The sequence below is a fragment of the Drosophila ananassae genome, chromosome 2L (genome assembly GCF_017639315.1).
Source record: "Drosophila ananassae strain 14024-0371.13 chromosome 2L, ASM1763931v2, whole genome shotgun sequence".
Lineage (NCBI taxonomy): Eukaryota > Metazoa > Arthropoda > Insecta > Diptera > Drosophilidae > Drosophila > Drosophila ananassae.
In genome coordinates, this window is record NC_057927.1 from 9325143 (window position 1) to 9347645 (window position 22503).

The following is a 22503-nucleotide window of genomic DNA, read 5'->3' on the forward strand; positions in this document are numbered from 1 at the left end:
TCTTTTGGGCCTCAGCAGCCGCTTTTCTGCGGGCGTTAACCGAGGCTGTTTTGTTGTTGACTTTGTGCTCCAGTTGCTGGTCGCGGAAAAGGGCTGCAGCCGGCTACGGGTGGGCGGTGCCGTAAAAGCCAACGAGCGCTAGAGAGTGCATATTTGCCTTTGTGCAACTATCATTAAACAAGCGAAGCCACCAGCAGAAAGCGCAGAAAACTACACACGAGCCACCACACAAGAAACAGCAAGAGCCCACCTCAATCCGCCGCACGAGGCACATTAAAAGCGAGGCCAGAAGACAAACACACACAGATATCACACAGACGGAGGGACAAAGGAGCTCCTCATGGGGTGAGTTACTCCTTGGCTTTGCCTACACTGGAAGAAGTGGGGTGTAGTCGCCAGGGAGTAGTAGAAATAATACCCGGTACTTAGGGTAGAAAAAGTGTATCCTTTTGAAACACAAAACATCTCTCTCTCTCTGTACGCTTGGCGCTTTTTGACTTTCCGCCTGCACTTTTGTAGCCTTTTAAGCCCTCAACTGGCGCTGCTGCAACTTCATTTTTTCATGGCAACAGCTTCCTTGGCCTAATGTGTTTCGATGTGGCTTCCCATCGTCGCAGCATCGCCGCCCTCTCCTGCAGCATCCTGACCATCGGCTTAAGCCCTTTCACTCCTGCGTTTGACATGGCATTTTGCATAGAGCGGCGATCCAGAGGAACTAACAACAGCACTCTGCTTGCGCAGGCAGGCTGGCAGGCAGGAGGAGCCACCACAAAGGATGCCAAAGCAGCAGCCAAGTGTCGGCTGTTTGCCCAAAAAATGCCTCAAGGACTGTTAAACCGATGCCTGGCATTGTCATCTCTCTATGCCGTGTGGTCTTTTATTTTCTTGCGTTTGTTTTTCTTTTTGCCCAGCTTCCAGGAGCTTGTGGCTTAAGCAATTTAAGGATTTCTGTTGGGCATTTGAGTGATTTCTGATTGCTGTGTGTACACTACACAGTTTTTGCGGAGGTCCTGGGAGGTCCTGGACTGAGCTGTTTGCTGAGTGGAAATAGATCAGTTTATGATGGGGAAACCTCGGGGGTGTTATTCGGGCTTAGGTAAATGGCTCGGAATGCAAAAAAGCAAGCGGCGAGAGCTTGAAGCCATAATGGTGAAAAGATATGAACGAGATGGGACAATAACAGTCGAGGCATTTTAAAAAATTCTTTAAGGGGGCGCCCCAAATCCCTAGTAACGCCTCAATTATTGAACGCTTGAAACTTAATCAACTTCAGCACTTTATTCGTTCGACCTCCGAGGCCGCAACATCGATTCTCCGAGATGTGTACTTCCCTTTTAAGGCGAAACAACACTTCAATTTGTCTCAGGTTGTCAGGTCGGGCTGTAGGTGTTTCGGTTTACTTTCAAACACTTTCCACACGAGGCCCCGCCATTTTTCTCGCCCTGGAACTTTTCTCGCCCTGGAAAATAGTGCTGCCTGGCGACGGTGACTTTGACACCGTTTTCCACTTTTCGTTAGCATGTGAGCGAAATGCCGTCTCGAGGACTCCCTCTGTCTTCCTTGGCGTGGCACTTATTTTCTTATTATTAAGTATACGCTTAGTGGGCTGCCGGGAGGAAGCCGCAACAGTGCGGAAGTGCGCCAAGTAATGATTACTTTGTGTCTGCCGCTGACAAATGCCGTCACTCAAAGTCAGAATCGGGGGGCAAGGGCGAAGGACAATGGCGCAGGACCTTCCTGATGGAGTTGGTGCTGACGATGGCTCAATGCGGAAGGAAGTTCAAGCACAAAAGGTGCATAGTCAACGTAAAGGAGTTGCCGGTCCTCGTCCTTCTCCCAGTCTCACGCCCTGCGGCTCTCCCGGATCCTTCTTCGCCGGTGTGCATTCATGTGCATTGGCTTCCGATGGAGGATGAGGGAGGCCAGTGCGGAGCAGTAGTATGTTGACAGTCCATTTCATTGCCTTGAAAGTGAGCTGCCAAGCTGGAGGGAGCGCAGAGCACGCTGTCTGTTCTGAATTTCTAATAAGAGTTTGACTTTTTGCTGCAAAGCGAGTCTAGCTTTGCATTTTAAGTAAAGCCTTTGAGTGGAATTTTTATGGCTGCTTCATAAGTAATTATCTATAGATATAATAGATGGTTTTAATTTACAGTTATCGATTTAAAGTTAATAATATTGTTAATAAATTGATAGAGACACCATGGAGTTAATCACACAACCTTAATAGCATTTTCAGCTCCGCAGGAGATCTCTGATAAATCATTCCAGTTTATGCCCCGGTCTAGTCCCTGGTCGATTGAAAGCCATCCCCCCTCACATGAAATTCAATTTCCTATCCACTTAGCCATTGATTACCATTGCGCACCATCGGCTTCCGTCGCCGGCCGTCAAATCCTCCGTCCGAACAACACATCAGCCTCCCCGGCCTCCCCGGCCAGAACCTCTCAGCAATCCATCTCCCAGTGCTCGGCATTTCCGCTGTCACTCGCTTTAATTACGCCGCCCACTCCGCCGACTTTCTGGCCAAGTGACTGGCCAAATCCAGAGATCCGCCATCAATAGACGAAATATGCCAATCGGAGAGCTGGCCTCTGGCCATCATCAGTCATGGGCATATTTTGACAGTGGCATTAGCCGGATGCTCGGCTGCTAGTCCGGTTTCAGCTCGAATCTGTCCGGGCTTTGGCAGCGTTGATTCTCATTTGCAATCGAAACTTGTCCGCGGGTGACAATCAGTGCAGTAGTCCCGGGGCTTATGTCCGGGAGTGTCTTTTCTCCCGTTTTTGTGATCAAAAGCCACTACCAACAATGCAAAGTGGCAATCAATATAAATATATGTATTCTTTCCATCCAATTAATGGGCGGACGGAGGCTTGTGTGCATATTTTTAGCCAAGGCCGGCCTCTCTGGGTAACAAGCCCAAACTCATCTTCTTTGGATGCCAAATTGGATGTGTCAGTCAGTTACAGGCAATTCGTTATGTTGATTGGCCAAAGGAAGGCAAGGCTTTCTGGATAATTATCTCTCAGATAAATGGGGTTTCTATGGCCTTTGGTAACAGGAATTTTAGAATATGACTTTAATTAACTTGGCTAATGTGTAATTTTTTCTAAATTCTTTATTGCAGCATCACAGTGACGCGTTGGCAGCCAGCATTCCGAGCAACGCACGCCAAAACAACTGGAAAAATACTTACGCACAATGAAAAACGACGTCGTGCGATGGAGCGGGGAGCCAACTAGCAACACCACCAGCAGCAGCAGCAGCAGCAGCAAAAGCAGCAGCAGCAGCAGCTTCAACTGCAAAAGCATCCACAACAGAGGCTGCCACAAACACAAAAGCAAAAGCAACAAACTAAATGCTCGCAAATTAGGGCAACACGCCGCCAGAAGTTGTCAGCAGAGAGCCGCGCCAGAACAACAGCAAACAATCATTGAATGTGATATAAGAAATTTCAATTTAAACTGCAATTTATTCAAAACTAGTTATTTAACGCAATGCCAGCCGAGACTTAGTGGCAGCAGCAGCAGCAGAAACCGAAACAAAGCAGCCAGCAGACACTTGGCGAGAACGAAAGCGTGGCTGCTGACAATTCTGCAAATTAGTGCCGTAGTTTTTTTATGTAATTTTAATGTCGGTTTCGTGGCCGGAAGTGTGGCATCATCGGCAGCCCCGCCACCTGCTCCCCCGTCCCCGCCTGCGTCCCAATCCCGGCCCCTCAAGCTGGATCCCAATGGGCAGTCGCCCGTCCTTCCGCCCTACGTCCTCGATTACGAGACGGACGGCCGGGCCAAGCTAACGCCCAGCAACAGCAACAGCAATGGCAATGGAAAGTACGGCAGTTCCGGGTCCGGAGGACAGAACCAAATAGCCGGACACTACACGCACACCTGGGCGGTTCACATACCCGACGGAGACAACGGCAAGGCCGATGCTGTGGCCAAGGACCATGGTTTCGTCAATTTGGGCAAGGTGAGTGATATAATGAGTAGTAACTAGTACAGTAGTTGGTATTCCTTCCCTGTTGGATACCCTTTAAATAGCTATGTCCTTTATCGTCCTTACCACTTTGCAAAGAACTTCTTGGCAACACCTCGAGCCCTCCAGTCAGTGAGACTCGTTAGCCAGGTTAGCATACGATTAGAAGACTCAAATGCGAGACTATTAAAACTTTGTCGCACACCGAGAGACCCGAGGACTCTTGCTCCCGAAAAGAGTTTCTCGTTATGAAAGGAAGAAGTTCTGGAAAAGTCCGGGGGACATGTTGATGTGGACGAAGCTTGAGCTGAAATCAGTGCTTTGCCATTTTGCATTGCTCCCCTGCATTGTCAGTCACTGGAAGTGGCGGGTGGCGGGCCCAGGTGCTGCAGCCGGACAAGCTTAATCCTAGAGCATTTGGTGCATGTACTCGATACATACACCTTTGGCATCTCCTACTCCTGCCTCCTGCCGCCAGGCCAGACGCGAACCCGCTAAGTGACTGTCAAGTTATCCTTGCGATGGAAATGGCCAGCACAAATGGAGCTCAAATCGCCCCGTAATGGCATCGTTTGCGATAAAACAAGGCAGTCCTGGCGAGGCAGGACCTGGGGGCGGATTTGCGAAAGCTGCTAGTAAACAACACTGGGAGAAATGGGTTGTTCGACTCACTGTTTTGGAATTTGAATTGGAACACCAACTTGAGTCTTTTTGGCCCTTCTATTGAATGCTTTAAGTGTAAGGGCAACAACTAATGCCCTAACAGCCGCCATCCTACGGAGCATCTGAAAGTAAAATGCAGTCCGAACAGTTCTTTTTTTTGCTGCCAAGGGTTAAGTCCTCCGGCGGCGCTGTCAGCCTCAAATGGAACCTGGCATTTGGGTTTTCAATTGTGGAACGGCAGGCGGCACGCAGGTGCCCGGATGCGAGGCAGCCCGAGCCACGAAAAGCTCAACCGTGTCGATTTCCCTTACACGAGATCCCTTTTGTTTGGGGGATCGGGAGTCGGGAGCCGGGAATGTTTTGAAATGGGAGGCAAGGACTTAAGTAGCCTCCGTGTCGGTGGAAATTAGTATCACTCACAATGGCCCAGCGCGGTCCTTCGCCATTGACTTAATTGGCAGAAACAAAAGGCGGAAAATTCAATTTATGGAGAAGGCGTCCACACAAAACTTTTGTTAGCACTCCTACCCAACTGCATAGTTGGGCCGGAAGTGGGGGCAGCAGATGGTAGATGGTCGGAAGCGGTCCGCGAAAGTTAATTGAAAATTAATTTTAAATGGCATTGTTAAAAGAATCCAACTTAAGGCGGGAAGACCTGAAGGCGCGGAGCAGCAGACACCGTCGGCAAAACGAAATGTTCCATTTTGCATAATTAGATGACGCCCGAAACGGCGTCCTCCGTTTGCGGAGTGGAGCGGAAGTGGAAATGAATCCTAGACTTTCTGCCTTACTTACGTTTATTAATTGCCAACTTGATTGCTGGCAGATGAAAAATGAACGAGTCATTTGCCAGAAACGGCCAGTAGCAGCTAAGCGATTTGTACGTTTCAGGGAACTGGGAATTACGGGGATAATAACACGCAATAACATTAATTACTTGTTCTGCCAAAAGTGTACAGTTTCATTGTAGTCCCTGACTTTGGATGTTTGAAATATAAACTATAGCGAAGACTACAAGAAAACACGATACTTTTAAAAGTAAATATCATTGAAGCGCTTTATATATCAAACACATAACCCCAGTAGTCAGGGTGCTGAGCGGAACTCCCACCTTTCCAGCTGAAATTCAACCTCGTTCCGCTTAGCTTCACCTCACAGGAACTTGCCGCCCTCGAAACATTTGAAACATAACTCGCCGAAAGTGTTGCCAAACATTTCCCACTTGTTCGTGTTTCTGTTTCCGATGTTGTATTTTGCAACCAGCTTCGCCCTTCGCCCTCTGCCACTTCGACAAGCGTTAAAAACTAAAAACTAAACCCACTCCCCAAACAACAAGTTAGAAGTGCGACTGCAGCAGCAAAAACAATTAATAGAAGCATAAAGATGAAGTGGCGGAACCACCCGACTTTTGCCTTTTCGGAACTCAACTTTCTGCGTTGCTGGTGTTTTATGTTGTTTTCCTTGAGGGCGGAGTGACAACTTCCAGCCGAATGCAGGAAACATCAACAAATGCGTTGTGCCAGAAGTTTTAATGAAAGCGATGCTCCATCTACATGTACTCTGCTGCCAGTCAGTTTTCTTGTTCTGGCCGTCGACCGGCAAGTTTTCAGAAATCAACCAACTTTTTGGCACCAAAATTATGATAAAATAAAAACGAAAAGTTTCTTAGACACCACAGTCCTAAGAAAATGAAAAACTTACTATCTGCCATAAAATTTAATAGGCTTTCTGATAAGTTTCCCCTATTTGGTGGCTAAGGTGGAAAGTGTATAAGAAACGTATTAAGGAAGCAATTTTTCATTCCGATGAGGGGACTTTTTTCTGCTCCACAGAACAATTAAAAAACTCATTAGGAGGCTCTTTTAATTTCATTTTTTGCCCAAACTGGATTCAGCTCGATAAACAGTTGGAATGGAAAAGTGCTTAGGACTCACAATAAAAAATATAGGGCACCTTGGCATGAAGTGCTTTTTGCAGGACCTCTAATTCCTCCCGCTGTTGTTTGTCATTTGCTTATCTGGCTTTAGTTCTTCCGGTCCCGCCTTATTCTTCCGATTCCTCGCCAACCAGAAGCATCCTTTCATTGTTCGTCTTTTGTGTAGCGTCATTTACATAACACTCGGTCTTTGTCCGCCTGCTGGTGCAGCTCTTTGGCTTCCTGGTCCTCCTCATGCTACGTCCTCATGCTCCAGCCTCGTCCTTCGTCCCTGCTTAAGCTCCTATTGTCTCTGGCAGCTTTCTGGGCTGGTGCTGATAAATCCCTCGGCCTCGGCCACTCATCAATTTAATTGGGAAAAAGGAAAATAAAAGAAGGCGGTGGCGATGGCGATGCCGGGGACGACGTTAAAAGCTTTTGCCATGGAGTCGAGCCGACTCCACTTTGCTCACCTTATTTGCCTTTTTGGGATGACTTCTGCTTTTTTAATTAATTTGCCACTTTCTTAACCCGACCCGGTAGGCCTGAATTATTGATCGAATGACGGATTGATTGATTTTGTGTGTGCCTCTTGCCTGCGGTTGCATCGCACGGTTACTGCATCCGCGTAATTAAAATCACTGGCCGGCAGACTGTCGCATCCTTTGAGGACATCCACTGCGCACCTGGAAGCCCTTTGCTGTAAGCCATCTTGGAAAAAGGTCAACGGCTCATTAATAAGGTCCTGGAGCCACAGCCTCAACCCTTTTTCTTTCCATTTGCTTTTTTTTTAAACCTTTGGTCGCAAGGGACACTTAAGTAGAAAAGGTACACTTTTTATAGACCTTAATTGGCTAACAATCTGACAAGATGTCAGGCACTAAGGTAAGACATTAGATAATGAGGTTCAGTTCTTTTTAGGGCCTAGGGGAGTATAGTTCGAAGGTGGCATGGATCTAAAAACATATATCTTCTTGTACTTGACTCTTTTTATCCCGACATCCAGCTGCATCCTCTCTGCCTCCGTGGGAGCTATGTACAGCTGTCATTTTTGCCAAATTGCATTTATAAATTTAACCACGCAGAGTTAAGTAGTTGGAGAAGCAGTGGCTCAACTTTAACCCCAGTTGACAAATTTTCCAAATATTTTTTTGCACTTTTCCATGTCGAGGAACTTTGCCACTGCCAGTTGCCGGTTACCAGGCAAAGTTAAATATTGTTGTAGGTGTGTATGGCGGGTGTGCCTGTACACACACACACACACTCGTAATGGCAGGCGTATTTGTGGATAAGCACAAGTGTGTGTGTGTGTGAGAAGGCGTGCGTGTCCTTTGTTCGGATTTCGCGTGCCTGCAAGCCGGATATCGTTGATAAATTTTAAGTCAAAAACTCGGAAAATATTTATGACTTAACTTTTGTTTAGTAACATCGCAACACACACCGGCCCCCGGCAGTGGCACGCCCCTTTCCCCTGACAGGATCTTACAATTGTCACAAAACTTTGGTCCCTATGCAAATAGCAAAAACTGGAGGCTGGCTGTGTAGAAGCAGCAACTTGCAGAAGCAGAACTTTAATCACATGACATGGCGAATAGCAGAAAGTTTACATAATTTTCTGCCTTTACGCCATTGATCCTGGAGGCTTGTCAAAGTTTCTTCGGTGCAGCTCGCCTGCACCAGACAGGACCCCCAGCCGACTGGGGGCCTGAGCGACTGCTAGTCCTAATTGAATATGTAAGCCCGCAATTCGATTGAGTGTGAAATGAGAGTGAGCCGAGCCGAAGGACTCAATACAACTCCTGTGTATCCCAGTAGAGCCGCACGTAAGGATATACGTGTGGCTGCTGAAAGTTTCTCCGTCACTCGCCAACTCGGCGAGCAACATATTTTATTTGTCTGCGTCGAGTGGAATTAAGTTTAGCACTTTTGTGCCGCAAATGAATCAATGATTGAAACCCGGCCCGGGTATGGATGCCGGAATGTCTGTGCCGGAAAGTTTTTGTGCATTTGCCAATGCTGCGGAAAAGTTCGGATGGAGCTAATAAATATTTCGCAATTCATTGCAAACTTTTTGCCAGAAAATTTGCATTGACCTCGACTCCATTGTCCTGAAATGGGAACACCCGAATCTTGTCTTTAAAGAGCTTATATTTTCCTCCAACATATTCTTTTTCGATGACCTGCCCCACAAGCGAGGAACATTGCCGGTAATGGTGATAAAGTTGATGTTTATGATCCACAGCAGGCCGTAAAAATAATTAGCTAAATTTATGGGACAGGCGCGTGGAGCCATTTGAACTGGCTCGATATCCTGTTATCGAGGCACTTTTTCATTTTCAGGTAATTGAAATTGGAGTCTCTTTGAGCAGCAGATGTCAGAATAAATATGTTCTACACAGCATAATTATTATAGATTCCATTTCAGTCAATTTCAATCATCAACCCCAGAGAGCTTCACTTCACTTGACCCGAAAGAATAGTTCTTTGTGGCTATCCTTCTGTTAGGAATTTTTTGCCGTTTTTTGTAGCATATTTAAATGCATATTTTGGGTAGTCCTTTTCCGCTTTCCGGCATTAACAAGAAATCGCCAACAAAACATGAATAACGAGCCGAGGACGCTGCGCAAAAAGTTTTCTAAGCCATTCTCCGGGTCTTCCTCTGTGGTGTTGTTCTTAACGCCCAATCGCATCGTGTTTTCTTAGCTTATCTCCTTTTAGGAACGCTGACAGTTTTTTGTTCGCCTCCGCTGGGTTGTGGAAAAGGGAAAAGCAAAGTATTTGTAAATAGGAGTCCTGAGTCCGGGGAAGACAAGCGCCAAAGCAAACGGGCGTTTTTCGGGCCCGGCTTAGCCACGCCTCTTACTTAGGCTTTTTGTCCTGACTAGGAGGTGGTGCACGGTTCCCTTATTCCTTCTCTATATTCAGGCAAAAATCATTAGAGAATCGCGCTTTTTCTTTGTCTTGCTGGGGACTTTCAGTGGGCACGCCCCGCTTTTTCTCGACTGATCTCCTCCCCTTTGGTGTTCAGCAATTGGCGCCGCTCGGCCGTCAGTGGAGTGGAAAATTGCTAATGGGCAGCGGACACAAAACACAAAAAAATGCTAAAAAAAAGAGAGTAAGGAAACACACTGTGACTTCTGGTAAATGGCCGCTGTGATTTTAATTAAAAGTCACTACTCGATGGGGGAGAGACAGGAACAACAAAGTACAATCGACGTCAAAAGTCAGAGTTGACTTGAGTTTTAGGGGTCGGTTTTAATTGCCCAGGAAAGCGGGCAATAAAAAATGCGCAAAATAAAACGAAGCTCGTAAATTTATACATTGCTCAATCAAGTGTAACGATTGTGTATTGGCTGGCACTGGCCAGGAGCAGGCCAGGAGCGGCGATGGAGAAAAGTTACAAAATCACTGTAAATATTGCCACAGCATAAATATTGAAAATTTTCCACTCTGTGCAGCTGTACAGTACAGTGTTCCCAGCAATGCCCCGCAGAGCTCAGAGCAAACAAATCGTTAACAATGGCAGTTTGGGGGCGATGACTGCGGATTGGAATCAAATCAACACTTTCTGCTTGATTAGTCCAATATGGAAATTTAATATTTGACCGTCGACCGTTTGATTCAATCATCCTGCATATTCTGGTTTTCTCTCTATAGCCTTTTTGTTGAATAGAAACAAAAGTTCTGGCATACCCTGCGTAGTATCAAGTAATCAAGTATACGCCGCGCTGGCCGTGGTAAGCGCATGCTTCGTATAAAATTAAGTATACGCCGCGTAAGCAGGCAACATGTTTAGAAAGAGCTTTTAACAAGGTTTTAGCCTGTCGAAGCTTTTCCGTAATTCTAAACACATTCTCCCCAGTCTTGAATGAAAAATAATTCTTTCGGAATCGATTTAAGGCCTTATCGCCATGCGTTTAATTGATGATTGCCGCTCTCTCCCTTGTCACAATAAATTATTGATCTAGCTGATGACCTGCCCCACCTGTGTGTGTGTGTACCTGCCGCCATACACTGCCTGCAGTTCCACTTAGCCCGCATGCCGAACGACAATTTGAGTTATTAGAGCCACATTCATATATCATGGCCGTGTTTGTGGGAATGGATTGGCATTTTAATTGCCACCGACACATTCAAGTGCCGCTTAGCGAGGAGGGCTATGTGTGGGAGAGGGCTGATTTAGATGGATTTGTGCTGAAGTGCCTGCGAGTGGGAAAAACGAAACATTGCAAGCGTTGTGAGGGGATTACCAGCCGTTATTGCCTGATGAAAAATGCATTTAGTTCTGCACTCTCGGTTTCACTTTTTCTACTTTTGATCAACTTGATGGAAACGGTTTTTAGTTGACAGAATAATAAATTTAGCGACGATTATTCCTTTGTAGAGTCATCCAGGCGGGGGGCTGTTCCCATTGAATCTTTGTTCTCGTCACGGTTTTTGGCATGCATTCAAAAAGTTCTACACGATACAAAAGCGTTTTGTCCTGCCTGCCATGTGACATTGAAAGAGGACGCACAAAACGGATGGCAATCAACGCTGCAATTAGGGGCGAGTGTGCGCCTCTGTGTCGGGGCTCTTCCTGTCCTCGTGTGTGTGCAAGGATGTGTGTTTATTGAACTTGCACACTGACCTTAGCCTGCATTTGAGTCGCATTCTTGTTCGCTGAATCATTTCGGCAGAAAGGCTGTAATCCAAAAATAAAATGTGTTGCATAGTTTTAGGCTTGCCTCACCAGCTTCCGTCTGCCTTTCGGTCGATGCAGCCCTCGTTCATGGCCACATCATGGCTTTGCCAAGGGCCTTAGCATCAGCATCAGCATCAGCATCAGCATCAGCATCGGCTTCAAAGTCGCGTTCAACGTCAAGTAGCCCACTCGGCATTCCACTTGAAGCGTAATGAAAGCATTTTCGCCACTAACACATGTGAAGAGGCGAAAGGGAGGAGGCCCCAGAACAGGAGACTGTCGCTCAGTGTGTGCGACACCAGATTGACACTTGTCAGAATCATTTCTGTCTGCACCAGAGGACAACCTGCACCAAGCGAGCGAAAGGGCAGGAGGCATATTAGCCAAAGGACCAAAATTAAGGCGCTGTGTCTGGCTTAGAGCTGGGGCTGCCTCGACTTGATTACACAACGTTCGAGATCCGTAATTCCATTAAGATTTCTGTCTCATTGCGCAGCAGTCAAGTTCATTTATTTGCCCAGACAGTGCCTGCACAGGTAGTGTGCCACCTGGCTGCCCGAGAACAATAAAACACATTAACACCTATTACAAGGGGTGGCAAGAGGTGGCTCGCTCGGGGCAGAGTCCTGGCTATTGTGCAAATGGGAGCATAAATAAAAGCGACTGTCTGCCAAGTTATGAATAATAATGACAACAATGGGGAAGAAGGAAAGCTAAGCTAAACTGTTTTACTTGCCTACGGTTGTGGCCAAAATAGTAGGTAAAGAGTAACTGGTCTTAAATTAAAATTTATATAAATCTTCTAGCAGTGTTGAAAGTGTCCTTTACCCAAAGGGTACTTTTCGACTAAATCGTGTTGTCCCTAAGCTTCTAACCACGACTGTTTGTTTACCTACATGTGAGCTTGTGTAATGGTAATTAAGGATTCGGTCCTTGCCGAGCCAAGTCCGCCGCTTTGGGCCATTTTTATGGTCATTGTGCAATGAAATGGAACGGGCAATGGGCAAGGGAAAAAATTGAATCCGGCCCAGACAAACCACACCTGAGCTTAGCCCAGCCCACAAGTGGAGGGGGGGACAGCAAACAGGACGTGGCCAGAGATAAGACCATGTCTCTGTGAGCTTGCTTACAAATCTGTGCGCTAATTAAAAGTCATTAGAGTGTGGTATAATTGCGCAGAAGGCACAGGCCACATACCATTCCCCAGTATATCGGGCATATAAATCCGGTAGAGCTCTAGCCAGATCCTTAACTATTAATATAACGATATCTAATCAGGCTCTTGTTCTTCCTTCATCCAGGTAAGCGACTCTAACACTAAACGAGAGTATGAATTGTCAGTAAGTGAAACGGAAGTTCAAGTATCGGCTTTAATCTAAATCCAACTAACAAGTCCAAAACCCGACTGAGAGTTCAAAAAGAGCATTTTACTGCCACATGAATATTTCAGGAGCAAGTTTCATTAGCACTTAAGCCGCTTGAGCCCTCTATGTCCTGTGTCTCTAGAGGACCAGCTCTGGCGTGCTGCGGTTTCCATAAAATATTAATCGATTCGAGCCGCGTTTCGGATGCAAATGCAAAGCGAATGAATAAATAATAATCGAGTGTGCGAATTATTAGAACCGAATTCGGGGCACTAAGCACTAAGTGCTTGCCACTGTCCAAGGCACTCGATCGAATCGCTATTGGAGTGCCACGCGCAGTCCTTTCAGGACATTCCCATCGCGTCTTCATAAATTTAAGGCTCATGAAATATGCAAGTGCAAAGCTGGCATGAAAATGGCGGAGCTTCCGCTGCAGCCGTTCATCCTGTCCCGCCCAGTACTGCCTCATTCTATTATATCCGGCCAAGGTTTAATTTTTTTTCGAGATTCCAGCTCTGGCTGGTCCTCGGTCTCCTTCTGCTATCCTGCTGTTTTGTTTAAATTGTCAGTTTGCACGCAAAACGCCGTACTTCCGGCCAGTGTTCATTTCGCTGACTTGGCCTGCAAATTAGACCCGACTTTTGCTCTCAAGGGTCCTTTTTTTAATACACTTATTAAAGGATAATACTTTTAAGAAAACTTAAACACAAAAAATTCTTCTTCATAAATTCTTTATAAATAATTGGAATAATAATTTTGTAAATACATTCCTTTATGACTTAAATATAGAAAGAGCATACGGTTATCAACGTGGATAAGTCCTTTTTTTTATTCCTTGGCTATTTAAATTCCCTGAATATAGCTCTTTTCTCCATAGTCCATGGCAAATATTTTGCAGGCATTTTTTATTAAAGCATTTTTTACTTAACTGGGATAGTTAAGTGGCGATTTGATGGAGTTTGAGGGCTGAACTTCTTGTTTATTTTAGTATTCTCGGCCCTTGTGGACTTTGGAATTTAATTGACTAACTTTTATTGCTTTCTTTGTATGATTTTTTCGAATAGAATTACGGCTCATATTTATTGGAAAGGTTTTTATGAATGGGGTTGCGCTGTTAAAACTGTAATAACATTGACTTTACATTGTTTTCTTGAATATTTCAAAGCGTTTGATTTGTTCGCAAGTCAATATTTATTTTACGACCTCTTTACGTTTATTTGATTGATTGAAATTAAATAAATATTTGATTGATTGAAATTAAATAAATAATATCAGCAATTTCAAATGAATCACATAAAAGAACAGAGGTATTCCAGCCATTTGATAATTAGTTTATATTTTTAGATATATAAATATAAGGAAATATTTCAAATACACCCGAAAAGTAGATTCCCTTCTACCAAACTCATCATACGCCACGTGCCTGCCATATTCGGGAGCCACATCAAAGAGGTTACTTCCCGAATGTGTCTACCTCCCACTGTACCATCCAGCTGCCAAGACACGCAGAAAACAGCCCGCAACACTTTATTATTTATTGCCATAATCATTTTAATGGCGGAAAGTCGGGCAGCGAACACAGCACGATAATCATATTTATTAACATTTTAACTTGATCAGCAGGTGCCACACACACAGACACAGCTTCTTTTGATGTGTATATGAGCGCGGTCTCCCCGGAGAAAGAGTCCTAATTAGTCAGGTGTTGCCACAACGACAAACAAAGAAGCATTTTAATTCAAATCTCATTCGCACAAGACACAGATAGGCACTCACACTCGTCCTTCCACTCGGTTAAATGGAACAATTTCGGCCGCCCCGCCCTTCGAAGGGTGAAAACATGTGCTCAGAATTCTTTTCTTTGCTTTTTTCCAGGCTCTTCCGACGCCATAATCATGTCCTGTCATTCCGCCTTGACATTTGCTGTTTTGTCTGAGTTTCGTTTTACATTCGGAGATAAGAAAGTTTCCACAGTTAGGAGGGAATGTTAAGGGGATTGGGTGGAGCTTCCTTCACAAAGCCATCTATCATTTTGTTTGCCCCAAGCCCCAAAACCCACAGCAGCGAACTGGTGCAGCTCTAAGCCGTACGAAGCATTTTCATTTAATTGAAACAAATGCGTGCTGCGTATCAATTGATGCCAAGAGCTGGGTAGAGAGCCACTAAAGAGCAATAAAAACTAAATGACTCTGATGGCTGGTTCTGGGTACTGGGTGTTGGGTGCTGGGTTCTGGCACCATTTTCTAAACGAGCAACAGAGATGGCAATCGGGTTTCAGGTGCCGCCGTCAATGGGGCAACAAATAATAAAAGACTGACAGCAGAAAAACAAACAACAAATGCCCTGCTACCTCCCCCTAGATGCCTAGATGAGCGATATTAAAATCCATGTAAATTACACACAATCATCATAATGCTTACGTCTGCACGAGCGCGGGGGCACTGCTAGGTGCTGGGTGCTGGGTGCTGGGTGTGAGTGTGAGTGTGTCGCCATTAAGTGACACCAAGCACGACCATTCCTTTCCGAGAGACCTTTTATGGCCTGACCACAGCGCTTTGACACACTCGTTACAATAGATATGGCGTATATTGCGCTATATAGATACGATTCAGCAGATAATGCCACCGACGTGCTCTTTGAGGTGCAAGTGTACCGACCACCGCCGGTAATCGCAGATTAGAGAGGATGCCGTAATGGGGAATAAAGTAAACGAAATGGGATATATATGGTGTGCGATTGGACGAATCGCGTGGTAGATACTATCTCCCGCGACCACATCCTGTAAACACACATAGTCAAGCCCTAAGAGCTTCGCATTCGACAGGAGCAATGTGGCCTTAAAAGACTTCCCCTCCAAAGTTAAATTCAACGACCTTTATTAGAATCGCATTAGTATTTTAATTGGTTTTTCGGTTAACTCTGGTAGGCGGTGGAGAAGGGCTGGGCGTATTGAGGCTTGGAATTGCTGTTGCCAGTCTGGGTGTACCAAATACCCTGCGGCTTCTGGGCTGGGGACGCACCTGGCTCACCTGGAGGTCCTCGCTGGCCCCGTGGTCCAGTGGGTCCAATAGGTCCTCGCATACCAGGCGGCCCTGGGGGACCGGGTGGGCCCGGAGGTCCGGGCACTGGAATAGGGATGTAGGCAGTCGGTGGCAGAGGCTCCTCCTTCTCGGCGGCCTGAGACTCGCCAAGGAACTGGTTCACAATTGGCCATTTCAGGCCCGACTGGCCCTGGACATTGAAGCCCAGCTGGACGCGAGGAACCACCACGTAGGAAAGACCGCTTCCTTGGTTCTGGCTGAATCCGTTCTTGGTGTTTCCATTGGGAAGGATGGGGGGCCCGTAGACCACCGGCAAGTTGGCCAGCTGGGGCACCACATACTTCAAGTTCTGGTCATTGACCATGGGAATGGAGTTGGAGTAGAGGTAGTCCGGAACCTTGCGACTGTCCTTGTCGAGCTCCGATTCGGCCACTTCCTCCCTGATCTGTGGCTCGTGGAAAGTCGGTTCGGAGTCATCTGATCTGGCCGAAGCGATGTCGCCCTGGGAGTAAAGCACAATCTGAGGACCGCTTGGCTCATCCACATCCAGGTCCACAGCACTACGAGCCGCTCCAATGACCCGAACAAGGTTTGGGATGCGCGCTAGACTGCCGCAGACCAGACCCAAGATCACTAAAGGAAATGCGGTTAGTTTTCGGTTCTCGGATTTGAAAACTACTAGTTGCTCACCTAATATTTGCACTCCGCGATTCATGTCAGTACACTAATGAGGCTTTAACTCTTGCGGCCACTTTTATACCAAACTCTTCGCGAAGATAGGATCTGTGGAAAGATTCTGGGGAGTGGCCAAGTTCAGTCAACCCTGGGCGATCTGCGAGGCAATCAATTTCAAGTAGGTCAACGTGCCAAACTGGTTGAGTTTATCCCACAATCTTGACCATTTAGTCATTGGGCATGGCCCTTTGCAGATACGGAGTGATATATTAGAGACATGTATTCACTTTTAGATTCCCATTTTTAACCTTTTTTTCAGATACAGAATCCATGTAATGGATTTCATGTCCATTGTCTTGTTTATTGAAGTATGAAACACTTTTACAATATTTTTCTCCCAAAAAAAACTAATTTTAGAACCAAATTCCATTCAGCAACCCTTGGTGCAACCCCTGTCGGTCTTTGTTTACCATTTCCTACTTTAAAAAACATTCATTTTCATCAGCCAGACATGGGCAGCAGAGCACAGCTCCGAAATAGAGATAAAATGCAATAAAACGAGTGCAGAAACACATATTCGGTGTGGTATGGAGAAATACATAGTAGGTTTGTCGCGCGAGAACGAAATTGAAAGTTCAACACGAAACGATTTTTGGAATAGAAAACCGGGACAGGGTTTAATTGAATTAAATCAAAAAGACTGCGGAGCGCGACCCCTCTGTGCGATCCGATTGAATTGAAGCACCCGCATCCGCATTTCGGGTCGCCCTGGTTGCTGGCTGGCTGGCTATTGTTTTATAGATTTTTAGAATTTAGCTTGGACATCGCCAGATCGAAAAAGTTGAAGCAGTTGAGCCGGTTGCGCCGTGGCGAGCGCTTCGTTGGCGGCTCCCGAGCGCAAAGGATCGCATCTCGGCGGTCCTGAAATCGCGAACGTCGGGTGGAATCTCCGATGGCCATGTTGGTGTGGCCACTTTTCGGATGGATGGTGGTCCAGTTGGTGGTGCTGCCGCAGTCCCACCAACTGGCCCCGCCCTCGGGCAACGGTCAGTTGCGACGCCTGTGGCTGCAGGATCACTGCAGTGCCGGCATCTGCACGAACGTCGAAATCGGTCGCAGTGACTACGTTATCCTGTCGCAGGCGCCCATCGCCGGGACGACAATGCTCACCTTTCTCAATTCGAGCATTGCCAAGATTCCGCACTTGCTGTTCGACACTTTTCCCGACCTGCAAGTGCTGCGTATGGAGAACTGTTCGCTGGAGACCTTCGAGAAGCCGCAGTTCGAGGGCGCCAGCAACCTGATGGCCCTCTACCTGGGCCACAACCGCCTGAAGGATATACCCAAGAATATCTTCCTGGGCGCCGACAACCTGGCCACCTTGCATCTCCAGGGCAACCAGCTGAAGCAACTGGGCAACCATAGTTTTCACGCCCTGAAGGAGGTGAAGGAGCTGTCGTTGGCGGACAACCAGCTGGAGGAGCTGGCCCTTGGAGTGTTCAGTGGCATGAGGAAGTTGGTGGAGCTGAGTCTGGCAGGCAATCGCTTGCAGGCCCTGCCCCGCGGACTATTCGACCGGAATTTGAATCTGACCAAGCTGAATCTGGGACGGAATTTGTTTAGCGCGTTCGAATCGGAACTTCTGAGGCTACAGCCTCGCCTGACCCAATTGGATATTTCGGGCAACATCGTACAGGAGCTGACCCTGAACTTTACTTCGCTGGACACGGTCATCGCCCACAGTTGCGACCTGCGGAGACTGACGGTATATGGCATTGTCCGGGAATTGGACTTGCATAACAACTCGCTGAGGGAGATGCCGCACATCCCGCTGGCCGCGAACGTGAGCAGTTTGGATTTATCGCAGAACCCGCTGGGGAACCTCCAGGGGAACCCCTTGAGGAGGTTCACCTCGCTGCTGCGCCTCAACCTTTCCACCACGAACGCCCACGAGCTGCCAGAGGGCGTGTTCAAGAAGCAGAGCCACCTCCAGATGCTGGACATATCCGGGAACTCCATATACTCGCTAAAGATCACCATCTTTGACAGCCTGAAGGCGCTACAGTATTTCTACTTTCAGCAGAATAACTGGAACTGCGACTTCCTGCAGCTGCTGATGAGTTCGTTCGTTAAGCGCAAGGATATCTCCTTCATGGAGGATGTGACGGCCCCCGAGCTAGTGGACGACTACGTGGACGGCATTGCCTGTTGGTACGAGAGCGACAAGCAGTCGAAGAAGTGCGATTCTGGGAACTCCGACGCCGCCATGGAGCTGTCGGTGGTGCGGAACGAGATCAAGGCCTTCACCGAGGTGGTGGAGAAGAAGTTCATCAAAGTCTACCGCATGCTGGAGGAGATGAAGATGAAGCTATAACAGCCTATTTAACCACCATATATTACCCACAACAATATTTAACCACCGCATATTTAACCAACCATATTTAACCAAAAATATTTAACCGCATTCTTATACTTATTTGACAAAAACGGGCAACAAATGGATAATTTTAAGTAAATTTAAGTCGATCGAATAAAGTGCAACTTGGACTCTAGGAAACCATCACACTCTTTTGTTTGAATCCTGATTTTTCACTTCATAAGTACAATTAGATACCCGCTTAACAGACTCAACCTAAAAAAACAGCTTTATTGAATTATGTTTTTATTTCGCTGATGGATGTGTGAGCTTCTTCTGTAAAATTCCCCTGTGAATAAACGTTAGAACAGTTTATCAGGCCATAAAACCAACTGGGCGCTTGAGAAAAAACTGGCTAACGCTCAATTTAATAGCATAAATATTTTATGCAAAACACAAAAAATATTTACGCAATAAACAATTTTTTTTGCGCCGAATGAAACTTATCAGCGTAATCGGGCGCAGCGAAAACAGGCGCACTTAAAAACCGACAAAACTTAATTAAATGCAGGCAGCGCTCAGATACAGATACAGATACAGATACAGATGCAAGTACAACCGCACAGATACACACTCGGGCAGTCGGACGCATGAATTAAATTTTTTATTTGGTCGGACGGCAGCGTCCACTACTGAACACTTCCATGATAATAATAAATACATTTTGTAAATATTTTTTCGCTAGGAGTCTGGGCTGTGGCAGGACGGTGAACAAAAACAAACAAACGCTCGCACACATGGGAATACCATTAAAATATGGCTTACAGTTGATTGGGCAGAAAAGTGTGGCAGGCAACTTTTTGCAACTGCCACACAGATATCAAGTTGTGGGCAAATGTCTGTGGATATGAGCTGGTTGGTTAAGTCAAAGTTAACTGCCAAAGTTTGCTCTGCGGGCACGGATACAGCTTGGGAGGAGGGGGCCGGGCCAGCTCATGATTTATAGACGGCGCAGCCTTAGAGGTCTGGGCCTCGATAGCGCTTCCAATAAGCATCATTAGCATTTTCAATGCTTTCCGCCAAAGAGCCAAAGAGAGACAATTTCTATGCAAAATCCTGAAAAGATGAAAGGGCGCGCGTTCGGCGGCATCCACAAAGTATGCAGCACATTTTAAAGCTTAAGCCATTAAGATACAGTCCTGCCATCCTGCCGCTCCCCCTCTCTCTCTCTCTCTCTTCCTCTCTCTCTATCGCTCTAAGAGTCTTACTACGCTTGTAAGCAACTTCCGTTTCCGTTATCCGACGCGTCGTTTGTTCTGCCATTGTTGCCATTGGTGCTGCTCCTGCTGCTGTTGCTTCCTTTAATCCTGCTCCTGAATTCCTGTAAGCTAGGCTATACACTTGCAGAAAATGTAAATGAAATATTAAGGTTTCAAAACTCGTAATTGTTTTGTTAAAATATATCAATTTATACAAAATATATCAATAATTTCTTTTATTTATTTGACAACTTCTGGAGCATCCTCTCAGTGTATCCTCGTTAACTAAGTACGTTGTGCAACATATGCACTAACCTTTTAAAGGCGCTCCGTCTGACTTTGTCTTGTCTTCGGCTCAAATGCTTTTTCGGCCAAGTTTATGAAATTGTTGTTTGCTGGTTGTTGCCCCCCTGCCACTGTCCCTGCCACTGCCACTGCCACCAACGCTAGGATGCCGCAACTCATTAAGAAAACAAAAGCTGCACACACAAAAGTTGCTCGTTATGAGTTACCAGCACCTTCTTGGCAGCACCTTGATTTCCTGCTTCGCCACTTTGTTGTAATTAAGTTGACTTTATTGCCCAACAATGTTGTAGCGATGCATTTGGCCTCAGCGTTTAAGTGCCTTGGCTGCTGCCCGCAGGAACCTTAATCGAACTTCTCAAGCTTTCGGAATATTCGTTATTTTATGGAGCCATCTGGCGGGGCAAAAGTTTGCCGAAACTTTTAAGATAATGGGTCAAGGTTGTGGCTGGTTATGTTCAGAGGTAATAGTGCCCAACATCCACTCTGTGGCTGTGGTTTTTGCAACTAATTTGCATAATTAGTGGTATCTGTTTCTTCGCTCTGACAACCGTGCAAAATAATTCATGGATGTGTGCGTACGTCTATATATAGCCTCCCATTATCCATAAACAATGCACACGCTCCACTGCAATTATGGGCGCAATTAGGCATCCGGGCTAATTTTTATCAAATTTTTACTTTGCCGCAGAAACAAATATATTCTGGCCGGCTGGCCGTCCGGCAGCAGGCTCATAAATAAAGCTTAATGGCAAAAACAGTTGGTCAGCCGCCGGGCCAGAAGAAAAAAAGGAAATCTGGGAAGCTCTTCCCGGAGGGGGCGTGGCATTAAATTAAAAATGCGGAAGGGAGAGAGAGTAAAAAATATGTTGCCTACTTTTGTGGGCAGCGCATAATTGGGCAGCATGAATAATATACGAGTATGCGAGAGTTTATGGGTTTGTCTGGCTGTTTGTGTGTGTGTGTGTGTGTGTGTGCGTGAGTTGCTAGTTTGGCAAACGAGGCGTATACACAACATGCGTTTGCATAAATTTACGCTTAATTAGCTCCTAACTTCCTCACGCCCTCCGCCATCCCTGCTCCCAGAATTTGGGCCTCTGGAACCGATTCCACCAATTCAACAGGCTGCCAAGGAAGCTGTAACGCTTCCAATTAGTGCTCACCACACGGGCTTAAATCTAATTTAATTTATTGTCTTTGGCTTAAAACAAATAGTTTTGTTTTTTGTATAAAATGTGTAATGTATTCAGAAGGAATGTCACTTTGTCGAATATCCTTAACAGGAAGCAAAAATTTTTAATCAGAAAGTATTTTCATCAGACCTATTACTTTAATTGTTCCCGACTAATTGGGAAACAAAAAATACATATGCCCTCTCGAATTCAATTAAACCCGCTGCTCTTTGTTCTCTTCGGCTGGTGTTTGCGTTGGGCACCATTATTAACTGGCTTTTTGGCGCAATTAGGCTGCCACGCTCCTCTCGCCTGCACACCTGGTAGCATGGAGGCTACCGCTAGGGCGTACGTGTCTTTGGCGCAGTTACATTTAATTTGCAGAAGCACTGGAGCACCGTAGCACCGGGAACACAGGAGCAACAGGAAAGTTGCTCAAGTATTTGACTGCTAATGCACGCACGTTTCATCCTTTACCAGTGGCTTTCCTGTTTGTTTGGCTGTGTGGTGTGGTGTGTGCGAGTGTGCGTTGTGTTTTCCAACTTTTAACCAAATTGTTTAACTAAGTAGTAAAAGCGCATAAAAGCACGTAAGACAAATGTACACAGGACGGGCAAAGAAATAAAACTGCGTCTGGAGGGAACTAGTTAAAATGAGTGCCGCAAACTTTTCACAATGAATCATAATTTGTGGCGGATTACGGAGCGTAAACTTGGTGTTTTTTAGGTTTTTATGAGCGTAATGCAATTGAAATATAGATGAGCTCCGAGTTAGATGAGTTGGAATAAATAAAAAAGGGTGTGTCAAGCCTACGCAAGACAGAAGTGAAACTTCTAGTATTCCTCTCTCTCTATTTTCATTTCATCATCTCTATTTTCTCTCTTAGGTTATCTATTAACCTCTCTTTCTAATATATATTCTCTATTTTCTTTTTCTAATATTTTCTTATAGATGAATGACGTTCGATTAATGTATAGTTCCAAAAATTTTTAATTTATTCACAAGTATACAATATTACATAAATAACAATACTACAATTAAAAATTACAAAGAAATTACAATGACAATTTACCAATCATGTGCCATTTTCATT

At 45.8% G+C, this 22503-nt stretch overlaps 3 protein-coding genes across 9 annotated transcripts in view; 2 read left to right on the forward strand and 1 right to left on the reverse strand.

Moving 5' to 3' along the window:
• Positions 1–22503, forward strand: part of LOC6500862 (furin-like protease 1) — a 109349-nt gene that overhangs the window by 57819 nt on the left and 29027 nt on the right. For all 7 annotated transcript variants that reach the window (XM_001954020.4, XM_032451915.2, XM_044714134.1 and 4 more), the window contains one exon: positions 3128–3972. In XM_001954020.4, the coding sequence (XP_001954056.2) occupies positions 3202–3972 (771 nt within the window). In that variant the 5' untranslated portion in view covers positions 3128–3201. The remainder of the gene's footprint in view (positions 1–3127; positions 3973–22503) is intronic.
• LOC6499725 (collagen alpha-1(VIII) chain) lies at positions 15484–16401 on the reverse strand. Its single transcript, XM_001954021.4, has 2 exons — positions 16336–16401; positions 15484–16278 (listed from the first exon to the last, which is right to left on the reverse strand). Exons 1-2 carry the CDS (start codon positions 16358–16360, stop codon positions 15518–15520), a joined length of 786 nt encoding a protein of 261 aa, XP_001954057.1. The 5' UTR covers positions 16361–16401; the 3' UTR covers positions 15484–15517.
• LOC26514404 (leucine-rich repeat-containing protein 15) lies at positions 17151–18877 on the forward strand. The gene has a single exon (XM_014911799.3). The coding sequence runs from the start codon at positions 17273–17275 to the stop codon at positions 18692–18694; it is 1422 nt and encodes a 473-aa protein (XP_014767285.1). The 5' UTR covers positions 17151–17272; the 3' UTR covers positions 18695–18877.

Excerpts from the sequence above, each read along its gene's own strand:
- LOC6499725 (XM_001954021.4), bottom strand. The coding sequence starts at position 16,360 with ATGAATCGCGGAGTGCAAATATTAG. Across the intron at positions 16,279-16,335 it reads TCGCGGAGTGCAAATATTAG|TGATCTTGGGTCTGGTCTGC; the intron begins GTGAGCAACTAG and ends CATTTCCTTTAG.
- LOC26514404 (XM_014911799.3), top strand. The coding sequence starts at position 17,273 with ATGGCCATGTTGGTGTGGCCACTTTTCGGATGGATGGTGGTCCAGTTG.